This window comes from Lonchura striata, chromosome 2, assembly GCF_050655825.1.
Source record: "Lonchura striata isolate lonStrDom1 chromosome 2, ASM5065582v1, whole genome shotgun sequence".
Classification (NCBI taxonomy): Eukaryota; Metazoa; Chordata; class Aves; order Passeriformes; family Estrildidae; genus Lonchura; species Lonchura striata.
The window spans coordinates 134,934,860-134,957,181 of record NC_140704.1 but is presented as its reverse complement, the minus strand read 5'-3'; the positions used below and the strand labels follow the sequence as shown (position 1 = coordinate 134,957,181).

Below are 22,322 nucleotides of genomic sequence, written 5' to 3'. Positions count from 1 at the left end.
AGACTTACGCTTTGTGACCGAGAAGAAACTTGTGCCAAAAGGGGGTTGTGTTCCTGTGACCATATGGGGAATTTGGCCTGGTGCCTCCTTATAAGATCAAGTACCTATTCAGGAATGGCTTAATAGCTTTGAGAGTGGATACACATGCATTTGCACTAGGTTAGTTAAACCAGTGTAGGGCTTAGAAGAGCAACCTCTGCTGAATCTTGCTGGGGTGCTCACAGAAAGTACCTGGTGTCATGATTCCCCTGTCCCTAGTTACAGCCTTCAAAGACACGCTCACACTTCAGCTGTGCTGGGTCCCACTCTGGTGTTTCTAAGCAGAGCTGTGCTCATCAGTGGTTTAAATCTAATATACTTGGCTGTTAATAGGGGCAGCTGAGATCCAGATACACATCTGGTTCTGTCACCTCCACTACAGAGGTGCTAATTCCTGGAAGAGGGGTGACCAGAAAGAGCTAGTGATCCCTTCAGCCAGAAGGATTTGGCAAACTTGGCCGCTGGAGCACTTCACTTGGTGTAAGCATCAGGGACACAGTTAGTTATTGAAAATCTGTTCCCAATTGGAGTTAAGATGTCCACATGGTCTGCTGGAGTAGTTTAATGAAGTCCATGAAGAGCCTCTTAGCTGTATTGGTATGTCACTGCTTGTGAATAAAACCTCAAGTTTGACCTGCAGAGAAATTGTTGCTGACAATGCAAAAGATATGTGCATCTGTGCAATTACTAACCCAGCACATGTTCCAGCCTGATTGACTAAATTTTCTGCAGTCCTATGCAGTATCTTGAGAAAGCCTAGATTATGGAATATAGGACATCCAGTGAACACATCACAATGTGTATTAATACCTTATTTAGGATTTTTTTGCTCCGTTTAAGCATGACACTTCTCCTGACCCTCCCAGCTGTAATTCATATCACTTGGAAGCCAGTCAAGATCTGCAATTCTTGTTTCTGTCACATTCCAGGGGTCATATTTTATCGGGAATTCCAAAGTGCAACTTTACTGAGCATGTTCATGTTTCTGTTGGGGTAAGTGTATCAGCCTAAAATCTTCACTAAGGTTTGTACTGAAACAGCATTGCCTTGTGGAATCTCTTTTCTCAGTAAGAAAAACCTGCCTTGTTATTAAAGTATTATGGAATAGCCATTATAGTAGGATAAAAAAAAAACATTAAAGGAAAGATTGATGTCTGTGCTTTGGGAGTTTGGAGGCCTGGTTTTGAATCCAAATATGTAAAAATGTGAGTCACTTGTGAACTACTAATCTCACGATGGAATGAAAAAGCAGCATCATGTGTTCTTCCAGCAGGAAGGAGAAGTCACTGCTCTCCACCACATATCAAATTATAGGGGGTGCTTTTACAGCTGTGAGACATCTCCTCCCATGTTACCTTCCACTGGTGTGTCTGGCTGGTTTTTTCTGCCCCAAGGCATGGGCAATTACATAAGATGCTTGCCTACAAGGCACTGCTGTAATAACTCTCCCCCATCTGTCTGTGTCAAGAATGACACAGATGCCTGCAGAAAACTTCAGAGCATGCTAAATATCTTTTTGAAGAATGGCCTAGGTGTTGTGAGAGGAGAAACCTTCTGCTGGCTATCAGCACCACAACTTTTGGGAGAGGTGACAGTTGTAATAATGGGCATGAAATGTTTAAAAGATCTCCTAAACTGCTGGAAGTGTCTTGCCACAGTGCTGTCAAATAAACAGGGCTGATAGCTACAGACATCTTCATCTTCTGCAGTTGGGCTGGAGTAGGTGCACACAGCCATTATCTTGTCTGACTGCTGGAAGATACAAAAATGGAGATGAGCAACCATGGATTTGGCAGCTAGGAGTTAGGGGTTGTGTGTCCAACACACAACAGATAGAAGATGTGTCCAGCCACAGCAGTTTTTCACTGCTCCTGGCTTACAGCCTGCCCCTGAGACACACAATCAAATGAGAACAGCAACAGAGATGTCGATTGTCTGCAGCTAGGCTGAGTTGTTAATGAAATTGCACATGCTAGAATGCTAGCTTGGATGCTCTGTGAAGGCTTGCTCAGGGATTCAAATGTTGAGGTCTCACACTCACAGGCATCTGATTAGGTGTATATTGCTGGAAGTGTAATTTGGCTGTGGAGCCTTTGGAACTGATAATAAAACTTCAGGAGGCAAAAACTAGACTGAAAGAGGCCCAAAATAAATTTACAGAGCTGCCAGGAAGAAGTGTTTCTTTATAAACTCAGCAGCTTGGGTTTGGAAGTCCTTGAAAAAGAAACATGGAAAGAAATTCTCATCTCAGATGCAGTGAACTGTTTCTAATGATACTGTGCCACTGTTATTTTGCAGGTGTCTCCTATCTTTCCTTGGCGTGATTATAATTGCAAGAAATAAAAAAGAGGAGCATTTACAAATTCCTTTTATTGACTGTGGACATATTCCTGGTAAGTAGGGCTTTTTTTCTGTCTCTGTTTAAATGAGGTATCAGATAATAAGATGACCTAGGAGAATTGAGTCACAAATATGCTCTAGTCATATTTAATAAATATACTGTTCACTTAATTTCTATTCCTGTTTCCTACAGATTTTTCAAAGAATTTTCCAGGGTTTTTCCAAGCTATTGTTACAACCAGTCAAATGAAAACAATGATTACTGGAGCAAAGAATGTTTAAATGATGGATTGGTGGGGAATTTGTTTTATTAAAATTCTTCACAGAGTTGTTGTTTTTTCCTTCTCTCACCACATTTCCTTAGGACAAAAACTGACAGGCAAAATACAACCAGATTCTCACTGTTCATGCTATGGCACACTGAATAAGGAAGATGACTTGGTGAAAAGGCAAAGCTGAAAGAAGAAAGCACTTTACATGCCAGTTAACAGGAAGAACACCACTGGAACAAGGATCAGTAGCACCTTTTTATTGAACATATTCAAGTACACATTGAATTCCTGGATGTTGATGAGTCATAGTATTATTTAATCCTAATTAGTTTATCCCATGATAGTACCAAATGTGTTCTAAAGATAAAGGAAGCCTTAATAAAAACCAAATAACCATTAATGAAATGGAATATTCTCCTAGTATCAATGCCTCTTGAGGACATTTTTAGGGTTTTAATTGATTTTAAATGCAATGAGAACAGAACAGGATTATAAAAATTCCCCTTTGGAACCCCTCAGATCTGTGTAAAGGTTTAAAGACAAAGGTGAGAAATTTGAAATTTTGTAAGTGATTTCAAACTATTCTGCTATATATATAATCCCTTTAAAACCTTTTCATTACTGTTCAGGAGTCAAAACTGTAAGTATATATGAAGTAGACAAAAATAGAATTGTGTCTACTAAAATACAAAAATAATTTTGTATTTGGTATAGAACAATCCCGATTATCTCCTACCATCAGATTAATTCTCTTATCTTCCAAGGAAATCAGTACTTGTGTGAGGAGTGGGAAGATGGGAAGATGGTGCTTGCCATAAACACAGGCAGGTGGGCACACACACACATTTGAGGTGCCCAGCCAAGGCAGGATTAGGGTACTGTATTTGACATTTTACATCCTCCCAGAGGAGTCCTGTGCAGTGGGCTCTATGATCTCTTAGCATAGTCTGGTCTGAGTTTTAACTTCTGTTTTCAGCAAAAGAGGGTTTTAGTGAAGAAAATGCATGGTTCTTCAGAGGAAGTGGGGTAGCCAGGGTCCCTCTCTTGGTATGTCTTGGAAAAATACCTCTAAAAAATTAGGGCAACTCCTGTCACCACTGGTAATTCTGCATGAGGAAAGGCTGTAAACAGCAGGGCCACAAAGAGTCACAGTAATTGTACAGTTTTCCCTTATTTAAATGGTTGTGTCTCCACACTGATTTGAAGAGCCAGCAGTGATGAGAACAATGACAGTACAGGCTTTGTGTTCAGATTTGGGATGTCTTGGTGTCTCTCCATCCCAGTATCCTACCAAAAAACTTCTTCAAGGAATTCATCATGGATGCACTTATCCCTGTGTGATAGTAGTGATCCACCTCAGGCAGCACAGAGGGGCCTAAACAAATGAAAGTGCTCTTGGAAAATGTTCATGTCTTGTTTTAGGATTGAATTAATCTGCAGTTATGGGTAGGGACAGTAATGGGTAGAGGTCATAGACTTTGTACTTTGTTTCAGATCTATTTTTTTTCTCAAATAATTGTATATTTAATTTTAAGATAGGTACAGCTGAAGGTCCATAAGACAGTTTTGTTTCAAATGCTGCAAAGCACAAACAGAGCTGTAGTGTTTTGTGTGCAGCAATGTCCCAGGAACTATGGCATTTGGGCACTTGTGAAGCTGGTTTTCAATATGGGTCTTTTCCAGCTGACACAGGATAAAACTCTGTGTCTGCACCTTACTTGTACCAACTGCTTGGCTTTCCTTTCCCAACCAGCATCTTGAGTTCAAGTTTCAAAAGATTAAAATTAAAAAAGCACATTACTTTTACGGGTTTTGTCCAGGGAGTAAGGACATGCCTATCTTTCTTTTGCAAGTCAAATTTAAGCTGCTAAGTCTCAAGTGAGAGTATGTGCTGAAGATGGAAATAAGAGGCCTACAGGTTTTCACTGTGTGACCTGGGAAACGAATGGGTGAACGGATTTGGTATTGTTGTTTTGTTAAATGATTGGCCTTGGGCATCTTTTTGAAATCTGTTTCCATGGCTCAGGAGGGCTGCAGGAGGTAATAAAGGTTACCAGCTGTAGGATTTTCTCTTTAAAGCAATAAATCAAATGTAAAAATCTGTAGCAAAAGTTATTTATTTTAAATTACTGGATTACTTCTTGAACAATTTTTTTTCCTTCCTATGGGTTTATTAAAAAATTATAAGGGTTAAAGTGTTTTGTTTTATCTCTAGTGTATTTCAAAATAATTTGTGGACCAAAACACTGGTATAAATTATGTGCAATTGAAAATTGTGATTTGACACGATCTTTGAGATGTTAATGTATTCCAACTAATTAATGTATTACAGGATTGGAAAAACTCGGTTATGAGAATTCATTACTGCTCTGCCAAGAAACAGACATGACTTGTTTCAAGAATCAGTTTCTAATCAATGCTATTTTCATATTCTGCTTGCCATACTTACATTGCAAACACCACAGACAAACGCCTGCTAAAAGAAAAGCCTTTGTACGGGAATAAAAAAAACATCTCTGGAGCCCTTCTCCTTAATAACAAGTTATTTTCTTTCAGTGCTTTTCCTGACATCAAACATGCGGGCCAGGTAAGCTGCAAAACTTATGCCTGCAGACTGAATTTTCCTGAACAGATCCTCCACGGGATCTGCAGACATCAAACCAGGAGAAGGTGTGGTAGGCAGGCAGTTCTCACGTGGTCCCTCAGGCTCCAGCTTGGGATTTTTGACAGACCAGGACCAGCAGGACTCATTTAGTGCTTGTTCCACTGCTGGTCACGCTGCAGCGAGAGATGAAGTATTAACTGGCCAGAGGCCTGGAAATGGGAGCTCTCAGCATAGCAAGACTGTTTCATTTTTGCCATAAAATATCAGGATGTATTTACCAACAGTTTCAGCTGGCAAAAAATAAACAAAGTTTGGACTGGATTTATCTGTTTGCCCCGGGGAGGGGCTTGGTTCACCTGGCAGGCTGATTGCCTGCTACTCACTCCAGCCCAACTTTTGGCAGACTCACATTTTGCATAGAAGGGCACTGGTCACCTAAAACCAAAGGAAAGAGGCCATACTTTATAAGGGTTTGAGTTTCTGTGCTTTGAACCTATGGTTTCATGCACCTGGCAAGCTGCTTGAATGGATCAGCACTGCCAAAAGGCGCATCCTCTTCTTCTCAGCTGCGAGGTCCTGTGGCTTCCTGTGGCCAGTTCAGCTCACCCATCCTGTAGAAAACATCTGCATCCTTCTGCTTGCTGGGGTAGCTCTCTGAACTGACCCAACCAGACTGACTGGAGCATGTGATGGGACAGATGTGAAAAGGGGGAGAGGGAATGAGACCTCTCTTGCTTCAGGGGAACCATAATATTATTTCTCTCCTTCTGAGGAGATTCTCTATATAGCAAGAATTCTGCTAAGATCACTCTTCTTGTATTACCATGCCCCAAAAGTAGCTGAGAGCTTCCTGAAACTCTTATAACTGCCAGATTAACTGGCTTGTGTATACAGAGTGATAAATGGCCCCCAGTGGGACTAGGATAGGCAGCTTGTGGCAACCAGCAGTGTCCCAATGTCAGCTAAAAGCCTGGACACACGTCTGACTATAAATTATTGTAAGGGCTAATTTTTTATTTTCAGTGACTGTTTGCAATGAAGTGTATAAACAATGCTGGGAGAATGGACAGAAAAGTCCTCTATACTCAAATTGTTCTCATCCATGCAATGTCTCCTTCCAGCCCTCTATGCAGGATCGATGGTTACTTGCAGAGAAAAATCTCCCTTTTATAACACTGGGGTGCAGATGATTAGACTGAGCTGTCTGTCAGTGTGCCCTTTTGTTACTGTCCTCTGAGGCTTGACATTTTCTTGTTCAAATTTGTTTGCTCATTCCTTCTGCAGAAATCAGCTGGACTGTATTAGCAACTAGCTGAAAGGAGATAGAGGCTAAGTACCATAATTATTATTGGAGAGCCAAGCTGGAAGATTTACAAACCAGGGCCATTTCAGGAGCAAAATACAGAGAAATGTTTAGTGGTCTCCATTCTCAGGAGTTTGAGAAATACTGAGTTTGTGATGTTTTTGGGTTCTGGGATAGAGTCAGGGACATCAGTGAATAAATAGTGATTTCATGTAATTTTTGTTGTGGTTTTAGTTTGGGTTTTGCTTTTTTATTTATTTCCCACTAGTTTGGGAGTGAAGGATGACTGCTCTCTGCCTAGAGAAGCAGGAAGGAAATACAGCATCTTGGCAGATGGGAGGTGTTTCAACCTTTTGAAGCTGGGAAATTTGTAGAGGCACCTCCCAAGCACCTGGCTGATGTAACCCTTTCATTATAACATAAAAGGAGGCAGCACTGACAAATACATCACTTCATATTAAGCACTCCTGACCATGTAGGAAGGATCCTTGTCCTCTTGCCACGTGCTAAATCTGTTCAGAGCACATGTAGCCAATCTGGCCCCTCAACATATTATTGAGACATGCTAAATGGGATGCCCTGAGCATCATATCAGTGCCTCTTGGGCATGTACTGTCTTTCATGCAGAGCTCTTGCTGGGTCTTCCCTTTAGGGAAATTAGACTGTGTAATATCTATACAACACAGGATTGCTCTGATAAGAAAGTACAGTACTGCCAGAATATTCCTATGACCTGGGAAGTGTTTATAGAGAGTGCTCAGCAAGGAAGTTTTGTAAACCTGTAGTCTTGGGTTACGTTCCCTTTACTTTCTAATTACCACTACAGTAAGCATGGACAGTTTTGGTATCCACAGAATCTCAAGAATCCCCAGGCCTAAGTAAAGGATTAGGTGGCTGCTGAGTAGGTTTTTTATTTAATCTAAATCCCAGTTTCACAATTAGGTCCCTAAAGCTTGTCCAAGACTTTCAAAGTGCATTTCATACTACAAATCTCCATCAGTATTTTGGTTGCTAATGGACTCAGGCATCAGTCCCAGGGGAATCTCTCAGTTCCCAAGGTAGCAATGGGAAGGATGCTGTTGGGCAGCAGGCTCAGAAATATATCGTGGTGGCAGGAAAATTTTGCAAGAATACAGAGAAATTACTCCAGGGGGCCAGTAATGTATAATGGTCTCCCAGGCTTCTTTTTGACAGTGTCAACAAGGCACTGTTGACAGTTTTCAAACTGCAGCTACTGTAAAGGAATGATTAAACAGGTGGTGCTAACACTGACTGCTTTACATGAAGTCAATATATCACTCTTGTCCATGGCACTAATACCTTAAATGTGAAAAGTGGCCTGTGGCCCTTGATGAAGGAGCCAATTTCTGTACTTTGCTAAATCATTTTGGGAAAAATAGAAATGATTGATTTAAGCCTCCAGCACAAACATGCACTTGCCAGCTCTCCAGTTGAAGATTTCCACTCTTGGAATAGGCATTGCCTTGCCTAGATGAAATTTTTGCAGTCTGCTGCCAGGTCTTTTGCCAGAATCATTAAACTGCTTGAAATAACAGCACTGTCATTTGTCTTCCATTTGATAGCTTGTGGGCATAAATCCAGAGAAACATGAGCACAAGATCAGGAGTTTTCTCTCCATTTGAAAAAAAAAATTAAAGTTTTTCTTGAGTTTTAATAGCATGTGTACCAGGTACAGAGCTTTATGCTGTCTAATGCTTTCTAATGCCCTCAGCCAAGAGCAGGAAAGAATGCTTGCATGGCACAGAGGCTGCCAATTAAGCAGCTCTTACCTGTCATTGAAGGTCATGGCTGGTAACACACTGCACAGCAATAGAATACAAAAACACACTACTGGACCTTCTATTGATTTTTCAAGAACTGTTCTGTGCCTTACAATGCAAAAGAGCTGAGGAGTATAATTTACTGTGATGAAGCACCGCAGTTACCCATGTGTTTATTTTTTTCCTGGCAATATTTAACAGTGAACTAACAACACGTCCTGACAATACTGACTGGATTCTGGGTGTATGGATGTGTTGCAGGACTCAAATCAGCACTGTGAATAATGAAAGATGTTGATATAAGAAGGCAGCTTTATGTCATCTGGCCTGGCCTCCTTTACAGTTCAAGTCAGGCAACCTCCTCCAAGCACTTGTGTGAACCCTTTGACCCATCTACAGAAGAAAACAGCCCATCCTCTCCTACTAGTTAAAGTAGAGGAACCACCAATGCCATTAGTAATTTTTACTAGCAGTGAGTCATTGTTTGCTTTTAAACTCTGCCTTATGTCTATTTTAACTTGTTTAGCTTGCAGCTATTTGCCTTTTGCCAGTGGTTTAAAGCACTTGGTATAAGTCCCTCTAGCAAAATACAGTATGGTGTATTTTTCACTAAGCTAGAGACAAACCTTCTAAGTCTCTCACCATCAGATATTTCTGTCAACCCTCAAATTGTTTCCTGTGCTTGTTTGCTGCTTTCTCTCCATTTTTCTAGTGTCTGCATTTGGCCAAACACAAAGTAAAAATCAGTTTGTAGCAGCACTGAAGAAGCAGGACAGAGCAGGATGAGACCCAGCGTGCCGTGGTTGGATGCTTGGCTTCCCCACCTGCCACAGCTGCAAGCCCTGCCACCTCTCCAGGGAGGTGCCTCTGCTCTGACACTGTAATTTATCCTCGGCTGTTTTGCACGCCCAGAGATGCAGCAGCCTCAGTTCTTTTCAGTGGCTTGATTTCAGACTCATTGCTGAGTCTGGTGGTGGTCCAAAGAGTAGGTGCCCCTGCCCAGAGGTCTCCAGGAGGTCCAGCACAGCAGGAGACTTTGAAAGCCTCTGGCCCAGGGTCTGACACAGGTACAGTGGTACCTGGCAGTGGTAACAAGCAACATCACAGAGATGCCCTTTCTTCAGCACCTGAGAGATTTGAGGGCTCAGCCCAGATTTGGGAGGAGGGTGACTAATTCAGTGACTGTTTGAGGTGTGGTAAGTAAATACCACACTGGGAGGAGTGCCTGGATGTGGGGAGACCCAGGTCAGTTGGTCTCTTCCAAAGGATGGTGATGGTGCACCAGAGAGAAAAGATGTTGATAATTTGACACATGTTAATATATGACAGAAAGACTTCTGCTCTCTCTGACCCCCATTGCTCACAGCCTCACAGTGAGCCTGTATTCTGAAAGCAGCACTTTGGGAATCTTCCCTCCAAGAGGGCACAAGCATCTGGCAATGCTGAGACTGGGACATCCAAACCCCAAAGAGCAGTGGGATGTGCATATCAGCCCTGGCATCTTTGGATCATCGTTCAGGTGATCAGACATTTATTTACTCAGGCTTTGGATCTCCCCATGCTGAGGTTCCCAAGGCACCCCACAGGGTCCAGCTTCTGGGTGAACCCTGTGCTTCAGGTCCTACTTATCTCTGAACCAGGAATGAGTGTCCCCCAGCCCTTTTGAGGATATAGGATTTGAAATACCTTTGCAGGGCAGAGAATATCGTGCTGCTTTTACAGCCAAGTTGCTATGTTGAGCCACAGAACAGACACAGCTATTTTGCTGGCAGCTATACAGAGTGAGTAGTTTGTATCCAGTGCTCTGAGGTGTTTAAAGCGGTTTTTCTTTGTAATTTCAAATTAACAGATCCCTAATGTCACCTCAATTAGCCTGAGATAATTTGTGGTAGAGTTTTTAATAAAAAAATAGTGAAGTCTTTGCAAGTAGAAGGCTCTGTCAGAGCACTTTAAAAGTGATTACACTGACTCACATTTTAATGGCTTTCTTTTTTAATCTCAAAAATGGCTTTCTTCCAAATAAAATCCTACAAGGCCTCATATAACAAACAAGGGTTACTGCTCTTTTCCACACATAACATGAAAAATATCCTTGAGCAGAGCAAACTGCAGCCCATCTGCTGTAGCTTGGCCGGCGTGCGGCACAGCTCGCTGGCCATTACGCATGGCTCTGGGTAAAGCAAACCACCTGCTTCCTGCACGAGGTCCCACAGCCTCCCCCGTGCTTCTCCGAGGAGGAAACCCATCCAAACTGCTCATGGGGGATGACAACCTTGGCTTTCCCTTTCACTGAATTTGTCCTTATGCCATTTGTTGTTCGCTCAAGTGCTCCATGGACTTTCGTCTTCTTTTCCATCAAAAGTAGAAAAAGGCAGGCTTTGCCAGGGATAAATAGACTCTTACTTTCCTGTCTATTGCACTCCCCCTAATCTCCAGCTGCAGTCAGCAAAGTCTTCAGCTGGGAACCCAAAAGGGCACCCATGAAAGGGCAGGGAAAGAAGAAAACCCTTGGGGTAATTTTGCCAAGGAGCAATCTGAACATCAGCCCTTCCTCCCTGATCCAGGGTCTGACATGTTGAACTGAGCTGAGCCTTTCATGTTTCCCACTTACGTCAAACAAGTACTCACTTTAATTCCAGAAGCATCACTGACATGTACTTCCCAGACAAATTTCCTAAACACTTATAGCACAGACAAACTGTAATTTTGCAAAGAATATGCTGATTAAAAAATGGCATTTCCCCAAAGCTGCTTGCCATCGTGCTGCAGAGCTCTGCCAGCACCATTAGACTGCACATGCTGAGCATCCTCTCATGGCCATCCCTGTCCATGAAGGGAAACCTCTGCTCATCTTGATCACTGCTGAAAGCAGATGAGGGATGCATCACCCATCCACCAGCTACACGGGGAGGATACCCTGCAGCCCTGGGCCTGAGAGGTGGGCATGGCTTCAAAGGATTCAGCACTTTACAAAACCATGGCTTTCTGTAGCCTAAGTGAGGTCAGGGTATACACTGCTCCAGGGACCTCTTAGTGGTCAAAACATTAATGTGAAATTTAAATATACAAATTGAAATCCTTTTCCAGTCTGAACTGGAGACTATTAGTAGTGTCTTCAGGAACTGGAAGAACCAGACTATTGGGAAAAGAGGACTTCTGCTCAGCCCTGACTCTGCTGCAGCAGTCCGGAGAGGGTTGTGGCAGCACTTCATATCGCCAGCAGGACAAGATGCTTCTTCCCTTCTGTGTTGAAAATAAATTAAATCCAGTGCTGTTGTTTTGCTAAGAAATAAACAGTCTTCACTATCTTCTTCACTGAACTTAAGCTAGACTGTTAAATTCACTGACTATAAACAACCATTGGTGGCAATCTGAGGTGAAATGGGAAAAATTTGACACTTATGATCTGTTCAAAATGTGATCTTTACAGAAGAGAACAAAGCAGTGCTACCAGCTGTGCCCAAGACCAGGACATTTTTCTTCTTGATATATGTGTTATTGGAGAGAAAATTGTTTGTGGGTATGTGTGGTTAACTGCATACTTAGGTTGCACTGATCAGCCTTTAATTTTACCCACCCTGTCATGTGGTTTTTAGAATGCCAGGTTCCCTCTCAGTGCTCAGAGTGCATCTTTTTATTATTTCTTTCTTAGAACTGAAGTTGTGCACCATGCAGTAAATATCATTAAAATTCAGTTAAATTAGTTATGATGCATAAATAAGTTTTCCAATGCAAAATAATATCACATTTTTAAATATATCATTAACCATTGGCCAAAACAAAATCATACCTTAAAAATGTATCATGTTTATCTGGCCAAAACTCAAGCCTATATTAATTCATTTTGTTATCCTGAAAGGTGGCTTTAAACACACCAAGCCATTGGCAGAGTGAGATGGCAGCTGGGCTGCATGAAACAGGGTAAAATGTGCAACATCCAGTTCACTGAAGCACTGGTTATCTCCACATCAAACTACAAGAATAGAGTCCAAAAAAACCTAAAAGAATAGGACCATTCCTAATTCTGTTTCAGCAAATGTTGGTGCTCACAGACTGCAGAAGCCAAAGCAGATACCAGGGTCCTTGTGCTTTACTTCAGCTGTTTAGTAGCCAATAACCAAACTGCTGGGTTAGCTGGGGGTTACTGGGAGGCATTCAGACTCTTGCCTTGAGCCTGCAGTTACAAAATATTGTATCCCAGTACAGGTAAGAGACTCTCCTGAATTCCTGGCTGCTTGTGGGTAAGGTAATCTTCTGGTTCTCTTTTCCAAAAAAATGAAATCATTTTAAGTATCTAGTAAGTATATCTATCTATCTATCTATCTATCTATCTATCTATCTATCTATCTATCTATCTATCTATCTATCGCTCTAAAACCCAGCCTTCTGCTTTCTGGAGCAGCTACTCCTGTTGCCTTTTCCCCATGCCCTCCATTTGCCTCTCACAGCAGGGCTTTGGGGTATTGCTGTGTCCCTGGTGATGAAAGAGGCACCAGAGCTGTCAGCAGTCAGGGCACCAGTTTGAGTCCTCTGCACACATTTGTGTTTGACATCTTCTGCTTACAGTGTTGTCCTGAATCCTTCTGGATCAGCCGCATATGCAGCGTTTTTGAGTGCCTGGAGGCATCTGGGTAGGGCCCATGGGTGTGTCTGTAGTGTAAATAATTCACTTAGATTAAAGGCAGCTGTAGAAGCCAGAAGATAAGGAGCTAATCTGTGTTTTAAACACTGATAGCCAGATAGTTGGCTCCATAGCTGTCAGGGATTGTTGGTAGTAAGAATGGCTGTGAGAAAGAACAGGATGTGTCTGGGCAAGGGTGGCATAGAGAGGAAGGGCAGAACTCTTCTGGGACAAATATTCTTGTTCTGGCTCTTGGAAATAGGGACAGCATGGTGGAGTGCAAGCATGTGAATGAGGCTGAGAAGTGGGCATGGGCTGTCAAACAAAGATCTATCCAGTAAAAGTGGATCAACACCACTGTGAGGACAGAAAAAGGCTTGCATTTGACCAGAGGCTTGATGGTAGCTGAGATATTCCAGGAGAGGTATTTATGTTGGAAAGGCCAACCTGGCCTACTGTAACATTGGTGTAAGGGCTTCAGCAACATCTGAAGTGGTGTTCACTAGATGAAAAGAGTGCAATAAATTAATATTAACCTGCTGGTTTTATTAGTAGTACTGTTGCATCCAGTATGCTTCATTCATGAGCACCTGGTGGAAGAAGGAAGCTTATACTACAATCTGTCATTGACTCTAAAGAGTACAGACAACACATTAGGCAGGTATTTTGTGTCTTCACAAATAAATGAAATAGTAGACAGACTCCTCCAAAGAGATGTTTCTCCATACTCCAAAGTTCCACTAATGTTTTTGAGGATTAAGCTGCAGACTGCTTGAGCAATCTTAATGCAGCAGTTTTCATGAATAACCAACTGAAGATTAGGCTACCCTTTGAAAGTAGTGACAGCATGTGTGTGAGAGTTTGGGCAGTTTTGGGGTAGGGGAGACAGGGGGGAGTTGCCTTGTTCTAGAATTATCTCAGAAACCATTCTCTGAAATCTTACAGAAAGGGGTGGTCCCCAGAGCACAGGTGGAGAAATTCCCTCCCAGGACAGGGACAAAAAACATCTGAGAGCAGAACTGCATTGTTCCCTGAAGCTGCCAGGCTGGTCAAGGATTGCTTGGACAGCAGGGGGTGGTTAGACCTCTGCACTGTTATTCACAGCTTTAACTTGCAGCAGAATAGGAAATAGCACTATAATTGTTGTCATAGGGAAGGAAATATTTAAACTCAGTGCAAATACAACCCATGCTGGTCTGCTGTAAGCATTCCTGGAAAGTCAAAGATCAAGGATCTCCTGGGTATTCCCATGACATAGAGTATAAAATCAGAGCTGACACAGTCAATAACTTATACTTTCTGACTGACATCAGTGATGATCAAAATATGCAGGAACTGAGAGGGAGTGGAGATTTTAAAGGCAGTTGCATCAACATTAACATATGTAAGACCATCCCGAGGAAAAAAGGTGGGGGAGCTCTAGATAATAAGGACAATAAATGTACGGATCCCAGAAAAGAGCCAGATTTCCAATGGGTTTCTTTAGTTTTCTGGATTGAGTAGTCTTTTAAGAGTCTGGCAACATTTCCTTAGTGCAGAAGAGGTGCTTCAGAAATTAGACATATAAGGATGTTCTGACTAAAAGCAGAACTCTCTCCTCCATCAAATTTCCTTTCAAATAGTAATAAAATGTAAATATTGAAGTCTCCTCTACTTACATCAGTCCTGCTTTTCTGTTCTTTTTGAGGAGCACTTGAGAAAGACATGCCTTTTTCCTTTGTCTGTAGGAAAGCAATAAAATTGCAGTCATCTGAAAAATACTGGCATTAGGTCAAAAAATGATGATGCAGAAATATGTCAGAGAAAAAAAAGAAAGTTAAATATTTGTTACATTTCATGACAACCAAATTCCTCTAAATGAGCAGCATGTTTATTGTGAATGTCAAAATTTTCAAAGGTAGCATTTTAAAAAGTCCACAATCAACATTCACATGGTTCAGAGTCTGTAAAGAAATAAACAGTCATAAAATGTGGTGGTTGAATAATCACTGCTCTTCTCTCTGCCCATTGCTTTCTTTCTTTAAATAAGATTACGTGCTCATGCGTGTGTGTGTGTGTGTGTGTGTGTGTGTGTGTGTGTGTGTGTGTGTGAGTGTGTGTGTAAAATAACACATATCTACCAAAGAGCAGGAATTATATATACCTGTATTTACTATGCTTTGCTGACTCCAAAATGTGCAATTCTGAAAAACAAAATCTCGCTTCTCCCCTACAGGAAGAACTTTTTTTTCTTGCCTAAATAATCACTTAAAACATTTTAGGATTAAAACATTATTAAACTTAAACATTTTCATCTGGAGTAAGCGTTGTCCAGAAAGTTTGGGTGGTCAGCTTGGATATTTGGCTTCTACGAAGCCATTTGCAAAGAAGAAAAAAGTGTTGTGATTTCAGTTTTTTTCAAAGATTGCTTTCTTGATAATGTCATACAATAAATCCCTAAAAGCTGGTTTATAGGCCAGCTCCACAAGACAAACAGTGAACAAATTGGCCTGGGCAAGAAAAGCTTTCCTAAGATAATAAAAACAACTTTTGCCAGCAGTGTGAGAAAGAAGACAGCTTTCAAAATGTTTATCTTCAAGATAAAATACAAGTCCCAAGTCTGAGTTTGAAAAACAACTGAAAAATTGTCTTTGGTGAGGAGCTGATGCACAGTGGGGGTCAGGGGGGCAGGCTGTGAGCATCACCAGGTGGGGCTGGGGCCAGCAGGTCAGCTGGGATGGCCCCGGGAGGAGCTGGGCAGGGACCTCCTTTCTCTGACACATCGCTCTGGTCTCCGAGGCACATGCTCTGCTGGCTGTGTCACAGTCCCTCCTCACACCCACACCCAGCACCTTTAGCCTCTTTGTTTCCTCCTTTTGATCCCTCCACCCATTAACACCTATAGATGATCATGATGTAGGATTCCTTTGTCTCGCCTGCATTTTCTGTGGACCATCCTACCATTGGGATATCCAAAATACGTTTTTCTTTACCATCATATCCTCCTATTGCTTCACTTCATGTTGGCTTCATGCAACTGATTTAGGCAGTGATTTCCATTAAAACCTAGGGTGAGAACAGAGGCCAACATGGTGAGAAGGCTTTGGTTGAAACCTCACTTTCAGACCCTAACCTGAAGGAGCCGCCACCTCCTGATTCCAGATTTCCCAGTGTCCTGATAGTTTTGTGCATTTTGAAACTTTTCATTCACAAGAAGGGAAGCAATTAGTGCATGAACAAGAAGTGAAGGGAAAAAACCCTTTCCTCATTAAAAAAATACTCAGACCTTTCGCTGCTTTCCCCTACAGTCCAAGCAGGACTTCAAGCAGAAGGCAGTTTCAGGCAGTACTGGCCTACACTTGCTATGGAAGTATGTCCATGGAATGCAACACATGGCCAGGTCCTGGAAGAAACTTCTTTTGTTAATTGGATAGTTACAGGAATTTGGATGTCACCTAAGGAGATTGGGTGTTAGGTGTTACTGTCTCAGTCATTATTCCTGCACCTGGTACATTTGTGTGCAAAAAATATCATGTGTAGGACCATCATCTCATGATATAAACAGTCTGAGGAAGCCAAGGGTCTGGAGAGGACAAACCCCATGCCCAAGGTGAGCTCTTGCTATGACAGAATTGTTAGTAGAAGTCTCCTTCTGTTTGCTGGAAGCAGATGAGAGTCTGGACAAAGCTTGTGGGCCATCCCCTGCTCACTTTCTGAGTTCTTCTGCTTTGCCACCTGCAGAGGCTGTTGGACAGCAAAATATGCACCTTGCTCCAAAAATGCAAATACGTAGGACATCTAACTAGAGAACATGATCATAGTAGATTTCGTTCTGAAGATCAATTTCTTTGAGAACTAGGGAATAATACGGCCCAACAAACCACACAAGGGTACAATAAATATTGGCAATCTCTTTGGAGTCCTTCACAGAAGAGTGACATCTTTGCACAGGGTCATCTCTTACTTCTGTCTCTTCCTTTTTTTTTTTTTTTTTTTTTTGGTTAAGAGTGGCGTCTCTACTTAGTAAATACCTGATCTGTCCTCAGTGCACTTTGTGCTACTGAACAGTTTTATTGTGACAGGAGATGGCACAGAGTCACAGAAGCCAAAATTGCTTTAGGGCCTCACAGACATCACATCAACTGTACCTGGAATAGCATGTAACATCCAAAGATAAAAGATTAAAACACCATTCTTGTGAAAAACATTGTAAAGGAGTTTCAGACCTACCTTGTTTGTTGTATTGTTAGCAGCTGCAGCTTAGGCAGAGTAGTTACTGCTACAGCAGCTCTACAGCCCTTCCTTGCAGACAGAGCAAAACATAAATATTGAAGTATGTTAGAGGTCTGTAGCAATATGGGAAAGGGCCAAAATAGATGGTGGCAAATAGTGGAGAAAAGGTCATGAGAAAAAAAAAATGAGGGAAGTAAGTTGTATTAAGCAGAAAAACAGGGCATGACCCTACAATTTGGCAAAGTTACAGAAATGTTAACCTTTGGAAATGCTATTAGTTCATTGCTGTTGGAAAGTTGGCTAGAAAGACAACACTCAGGACTGACTCAGTTCTAGGGTTTCTGCTGTGCTAAGCACAGTAACACATGAACATACCTCCTCCCCTCTTGGAGGCATGCTCATAAGGAACAGCCACTAAATACTGTTATTCCTAATATTTTGCTACCCTAGGCAACCAACCATCAACTCCACTTGACATGACATAGCCTGCAAGAACTAGATAGTCTAGAATCAATTTGCTACTCCAGTTGAGTTTGATTTTATGATCTTAACACTTGTCATTTTGGGAAGGAACAAAACATTCACTGTTCCCAGGGTATGCAATGCTACTGGGAAGCCATAAATTTTAATTTGCTGCTTTATTTCCCTCATGAAGAGATGTTGTTCATATGTGCTGTCACAGCTGGGGGTTCCTCTTTTTTTCCTTGTTCTTTCATTAATTTGGAACATACTCAGATACATGACAGCTTTTGTTTCCATCAATGATGGATGCTAAAGTGAGAGTTTTGGTCTGGTTTCCTTGGACTAGGAATAGTTTCACATGAAATTCTCTGCTGGATGAGCTGGTACTCCTGGCTCCCCCTCCAAGCTCTGCCAATCACTATTTTTTTTTCTCTTAAGCATTCAGCTTGAATTTGAAGTGGCAGGATATAGAGATTGATGGTTTTATTCTTTAGAGGAAAGGAATTAATTCTGAGTGCATGCTGAAGCACAAAAGAGAAGTTGGGAAGAGAAGTGCTCTGCCAATTTATCCAAGTGTTTTTCAGGGATTGAAAGTGGAAACAGAAAACTTATTAAAGTATTTGTATTTTTTATTTTAATTACTATCTTAGTTTATTGGAAAACCCCTACTCTACAGAGTCTCCTGTAAGATATATTACTTCATATTTGGGAAAAAATATCTGGGTGTCTAAAATCTTAGAAAAGTATCTGCTTTTCATTCTTTTCCATAGTATTTTCCACTTGAAAAAAATTTATTGTGACAAAAAATAGAGGTACATACAGCAGCAGGCTCAGTTAATAGAAGTATGCCTACAGCAGTCTGTGAAAGAAGACAGGTGTTAAGCCAAAGGAAATTTTAATGACAGAAATCAAAGTTCAAAGGACATTCTTCTAATGTTTTCTTACACTTTGATGTTATGGAATAAAGGTATATCCTATCTGTAAGGTCGGAAACCCTGTTTAGCTCCTGTTTGAGAAGGAAACTGAAGCTTCAGTGAGGAGAGTGGCTCAAGCTTTTAATATTTTTCAATACTCAGTGGTCTTAGCATTTTGAGGACTGAAAAGGAGGAAACGTATATTTTCCTCCAAGTCTAGGTCCCTATAGAGTAATTTATGTCCTTGAAAATATGCAAATTAATTTTACAAATGGATTTGGATAAGAATCAAGTTTTAATGGTCATCAATTTCACAACCTTCCAGATAGAAGAGTTGACCTTTCTTACTGCTTAATAGACTCTGAAATCCAGCTGACATGTGGAGCTCCCTATTTTCAATGGTGAAAGGAAGTTATTATTTTTGGTGCGGTTTTTTGTTCCCATCCCTGAAGACCACATGAAACCTGGCTACTGTCCTGGGACTTGTAGTTCAAGTTATTGTCTTCATAGTCCCTGGAGTTAATCTAATAGCCTGGGATCTTGACTGCAGAAAACATTTGAAGAAAAATGAATTTATGTTGTATTTCTTGCATATTTGTGATAGTTGTTTGGCAAAACTAACAGCATCCCCGTTCTTGTACTGTGGGACAGTAATCTTTCAGCTTTTGATGGTCTTTTACAGGAAGAAATCTGAATTAAAAAATAGTGTTTCAAAATAAAGGCCAAGATTTATTCAGAATAGAATCAAAGCAGAATTTAAAAGACAGATACAGCATAGAAAGTTTTTCACAGAAAGAGTGATAAAGTTCTGGCATGGTCTGCCTGGGGAGGTGGTGGAGTCACCATCCCTGGATGTGTTCAACAAAAGACTGGATGTGGCATTTGGTGCCATGGTTTAGTTGAGGTGTTAGGGCTGGGTTGGACTTGATGATCTTGCAGGTCTCTTCCAACCCAGTGATTCTGTGAATTCTGTGAATAGACATTGCCATTCCCTCTTCCGTGGTTTTTACATTTCTACAGGAAAGCTGTCAAACCATGACCCATTCCACACCAAATGGCAAGGACACAGACTGGTGGGGGGAGCCAGGCTGGGTGGGCTTTGGGCAGCCTGGTCTAGTGGGAAGTGTCCTTGCCCATGGCAGGGGGACTGGAACTAGGCAATCTTTAAGGGCCCTTCCACCCCAAACCACTCTATGCTTCTGTGGTTTTAAAGATGTGTGAAGCCTCTTCTGCTGCTCAGGCAATCAAAAGAATTATTTGCTCCAAGGGAAGCAGAGATTTGAAAGTCTGTTCATTAGGAAGCCTCTTACCTTGTGTGTTATGTATTTGCCCATGTGCAAACTCTTGCACAACCACACCTTGCAACATCAGTGAGCTCTGGCTTCACACCAGCATGCTGTACCACAAAAAGGGGGTGGTTGCCTAGGATGCCACAAACAGGCCTTCAGGCAAAGAAGGAACTGCCATTTTCCCAATATTTCTGCTTTAGTTTTACTTCTTTTTGAATTATACAACAAACCTTCTACATGTCTACTAACCTAAAAAAGGAAAGTTTAGAGCTTTTTTTTTATTCCCCCCAAATTAACACAGAATGGCAGGATCAGGATCTCTGAGCTATTTATTAGACTTACCCTTCCTTCTCCAACATGGAAGGACTCCAGTTTTGCATGGGAAGGATTGGCCTCCACAGCTTTTGACACAGGGTGCTGCCACACTGCTCCAAGAGCAGCTTCTACTGAGGTTGTTTTCTCAGCCTCCAGTGTGTGTGTGTGTGTGTCCCACTGGGTGCTGCTGGACACCTGCAACACCCCATAAACCTCCTCTGTCCCAGCATCAGGTGTGGGGAGACTTCAGGGGATACAGAAATCTGTAGTTTGGGGTTACCATTTTAGAAGTTGGGCCATTTTGTGCTGCCTATTGGCATAAAAGTTCTTAAAGACACCAAAAGAAATTATATCTATTTTTTAAAATAATTAACTCTTATGAATACAAATAATGAATGCCTCAATATACAGAAGCTCAGTGAAAGCCCTAAAAACACTACGGGAAACTACAATTAATTCTTTTTAAAGACATTCCTCAGACTGCTATGTACTAATGCTCATTATCATCTGCTTCTCTTTGAAAAAACAAAAACAACTGGTTACAGTTTTCAACCAATTTCATAAATTTTTGTGCCTTCATTTGGAACCCCCTTCATGTATTTGCCAACTAATTTAAAAGAATTATTGCATTGCAAAAATATTCAGAAAACCTGGATGCAATTGATTCCTGTAAGACACTCTGTTCTACAGGAAAATAAATTATCTATTTTTAACCCTTTAATCCCTGCTGGTCTGTACCAAAACTACTTCCACATGCATCTTAAAAAAAAAAAATCAAAAATCACTGCATTAAGCAGCTGCCCATCTGAAAAGTATATTTTTAATTGCAGATTTACTGTTTGTTATTCTGTGCATGCACCCAGGATATTTCTCATGGCTGAGGATCAGTAACAGACTTTCATATGGATGATCCCTCTTTCCCACCCAACCCTCCTCATGACGAGCAATTGGCTTTGCCTCTGGGTCAAAGCTTTCTTGGATGACACCTGATAAAACCCAGGTAAGATTCTTAGAAGTATATGTATAGTATTTATAAATAATTACAACTGTAGACACGCAGGATTCATCACTAGAGCCACAGTTAAAACAACTGAGGTTGAGACCCACTGAGGTCTCTAGCAGATAGAAGGAAGGGGCTCACTCCTGGGGTGGCATTTAAAGTAATTTCTGAGTAATAAAACTCTAGACTCAGGTTTTGTCTGTCCAAGATTGTTTTTACTTCATCCCTTTGTTAAAGACAAAAAAAAAAAAAAAAAAAAAAGGCCTTTAATATTACCTAATATGAAAAAAGAGAGCAAACCCAGAAGAAAAGTGATGTGAGAGAGCTTTGATGGACACATGGGGTTTGCAGTGGCTTGAGCTCTCCCATCCATCACAACCATTTTAGTCTTCTTTAAAAAGGCAGAGTTTCTGGGCAAAGAACAGGATGCTGAGAGAAGGACTGAGCTGAAATAGCTTTCTCATCCTGGCTATTTATTTGATCTTGAGATGAAATGAAATACTGAATTACACCATCATTTCTGGAAAGTTGCAGAAAATCCTCACATACTTGGATCATGAAATTTGAGTCACTCTCTTCCTTCAGACTGCTTTTTCATTCTCTGCTTTACTCTTGCTGTGTCCTGAATGTCTTTTTATTTCTTAAGAATTGGACTTAGCTAGTCAGAATAGCAGCACTGCTGTAAGCCCATGATGAAAAGACAACTAGAATGTATCAAGCAAGCTGATGCTGGCTGATGTTACACACATCTTGGAGTGTCTGAAAATGTTTTAAAAAATCATTCTGTGCAGGCATATTGCTACTGTAGAAGGAACAGAATTTCTTTAAGAAGAGACCCAATACAATAAATAAAAGCTGTGTTTTGTCTTTTGTCATTCCACCTACTTTGCAAACTACCTTGGAACTCATCATTTTGACCAGTGTCAGGTTTGCTCTGACTTTCAAAGCTGCAACAAAATGGTTTCAGCCCATATCCCCTATCCTTTCTAAGTTCTCATTACTCCATACAATTTTACTTGCTCTTGCAGGGATTTGATGAGACCAGTGTTTGCAAAGAACTCTAGTACAGCTCAGTTGAATTTACAAGAGGTAAATTGTGGGTGCTGTTTACATTGCTGACCTCTGGGAATACCATTTGGAAGCATGGAATTTTGGGCTGGGGTTTTTTG

The 22,322-nt window shown here is 41.3% G+C and overlaps 1 protein-coding gene across 3 annotated transcripts in view; it reads left to right on the top strand.

Moving 5' to 3' along the window:
• NIPAL2 (NIPA like domain containing 2) overlaps positions 1–20,977 on the top strand; it is an 88,439-nt gene extending 67,462 nt beyond the window's left edge. For all 3 annotated transcript variants that reach the window (XM_085572399.1, XM_085572400.1, XM_031503742.3), the window contains 3 exons: positions 969–1,032; positions 2,338–2,432; positions 2,744–20,977. In XM_085572399.1, the coding sequence (XP_085428525.1) occupies positions 969–1,032; positions 2,338–2,432; positions 2,744–2,838 (254 nt within the window). In that variant the 3' untranslated portion in view covers positions 2,839–20,977. The remainder of the gene's footprint in view (positions 1–968; positions 1,033–2,337; positions 2,433–2,743) is intronic.
• The last annotated feature ends 1,345 nt before the right edge of the window (positions 20,978–22,322 follow it).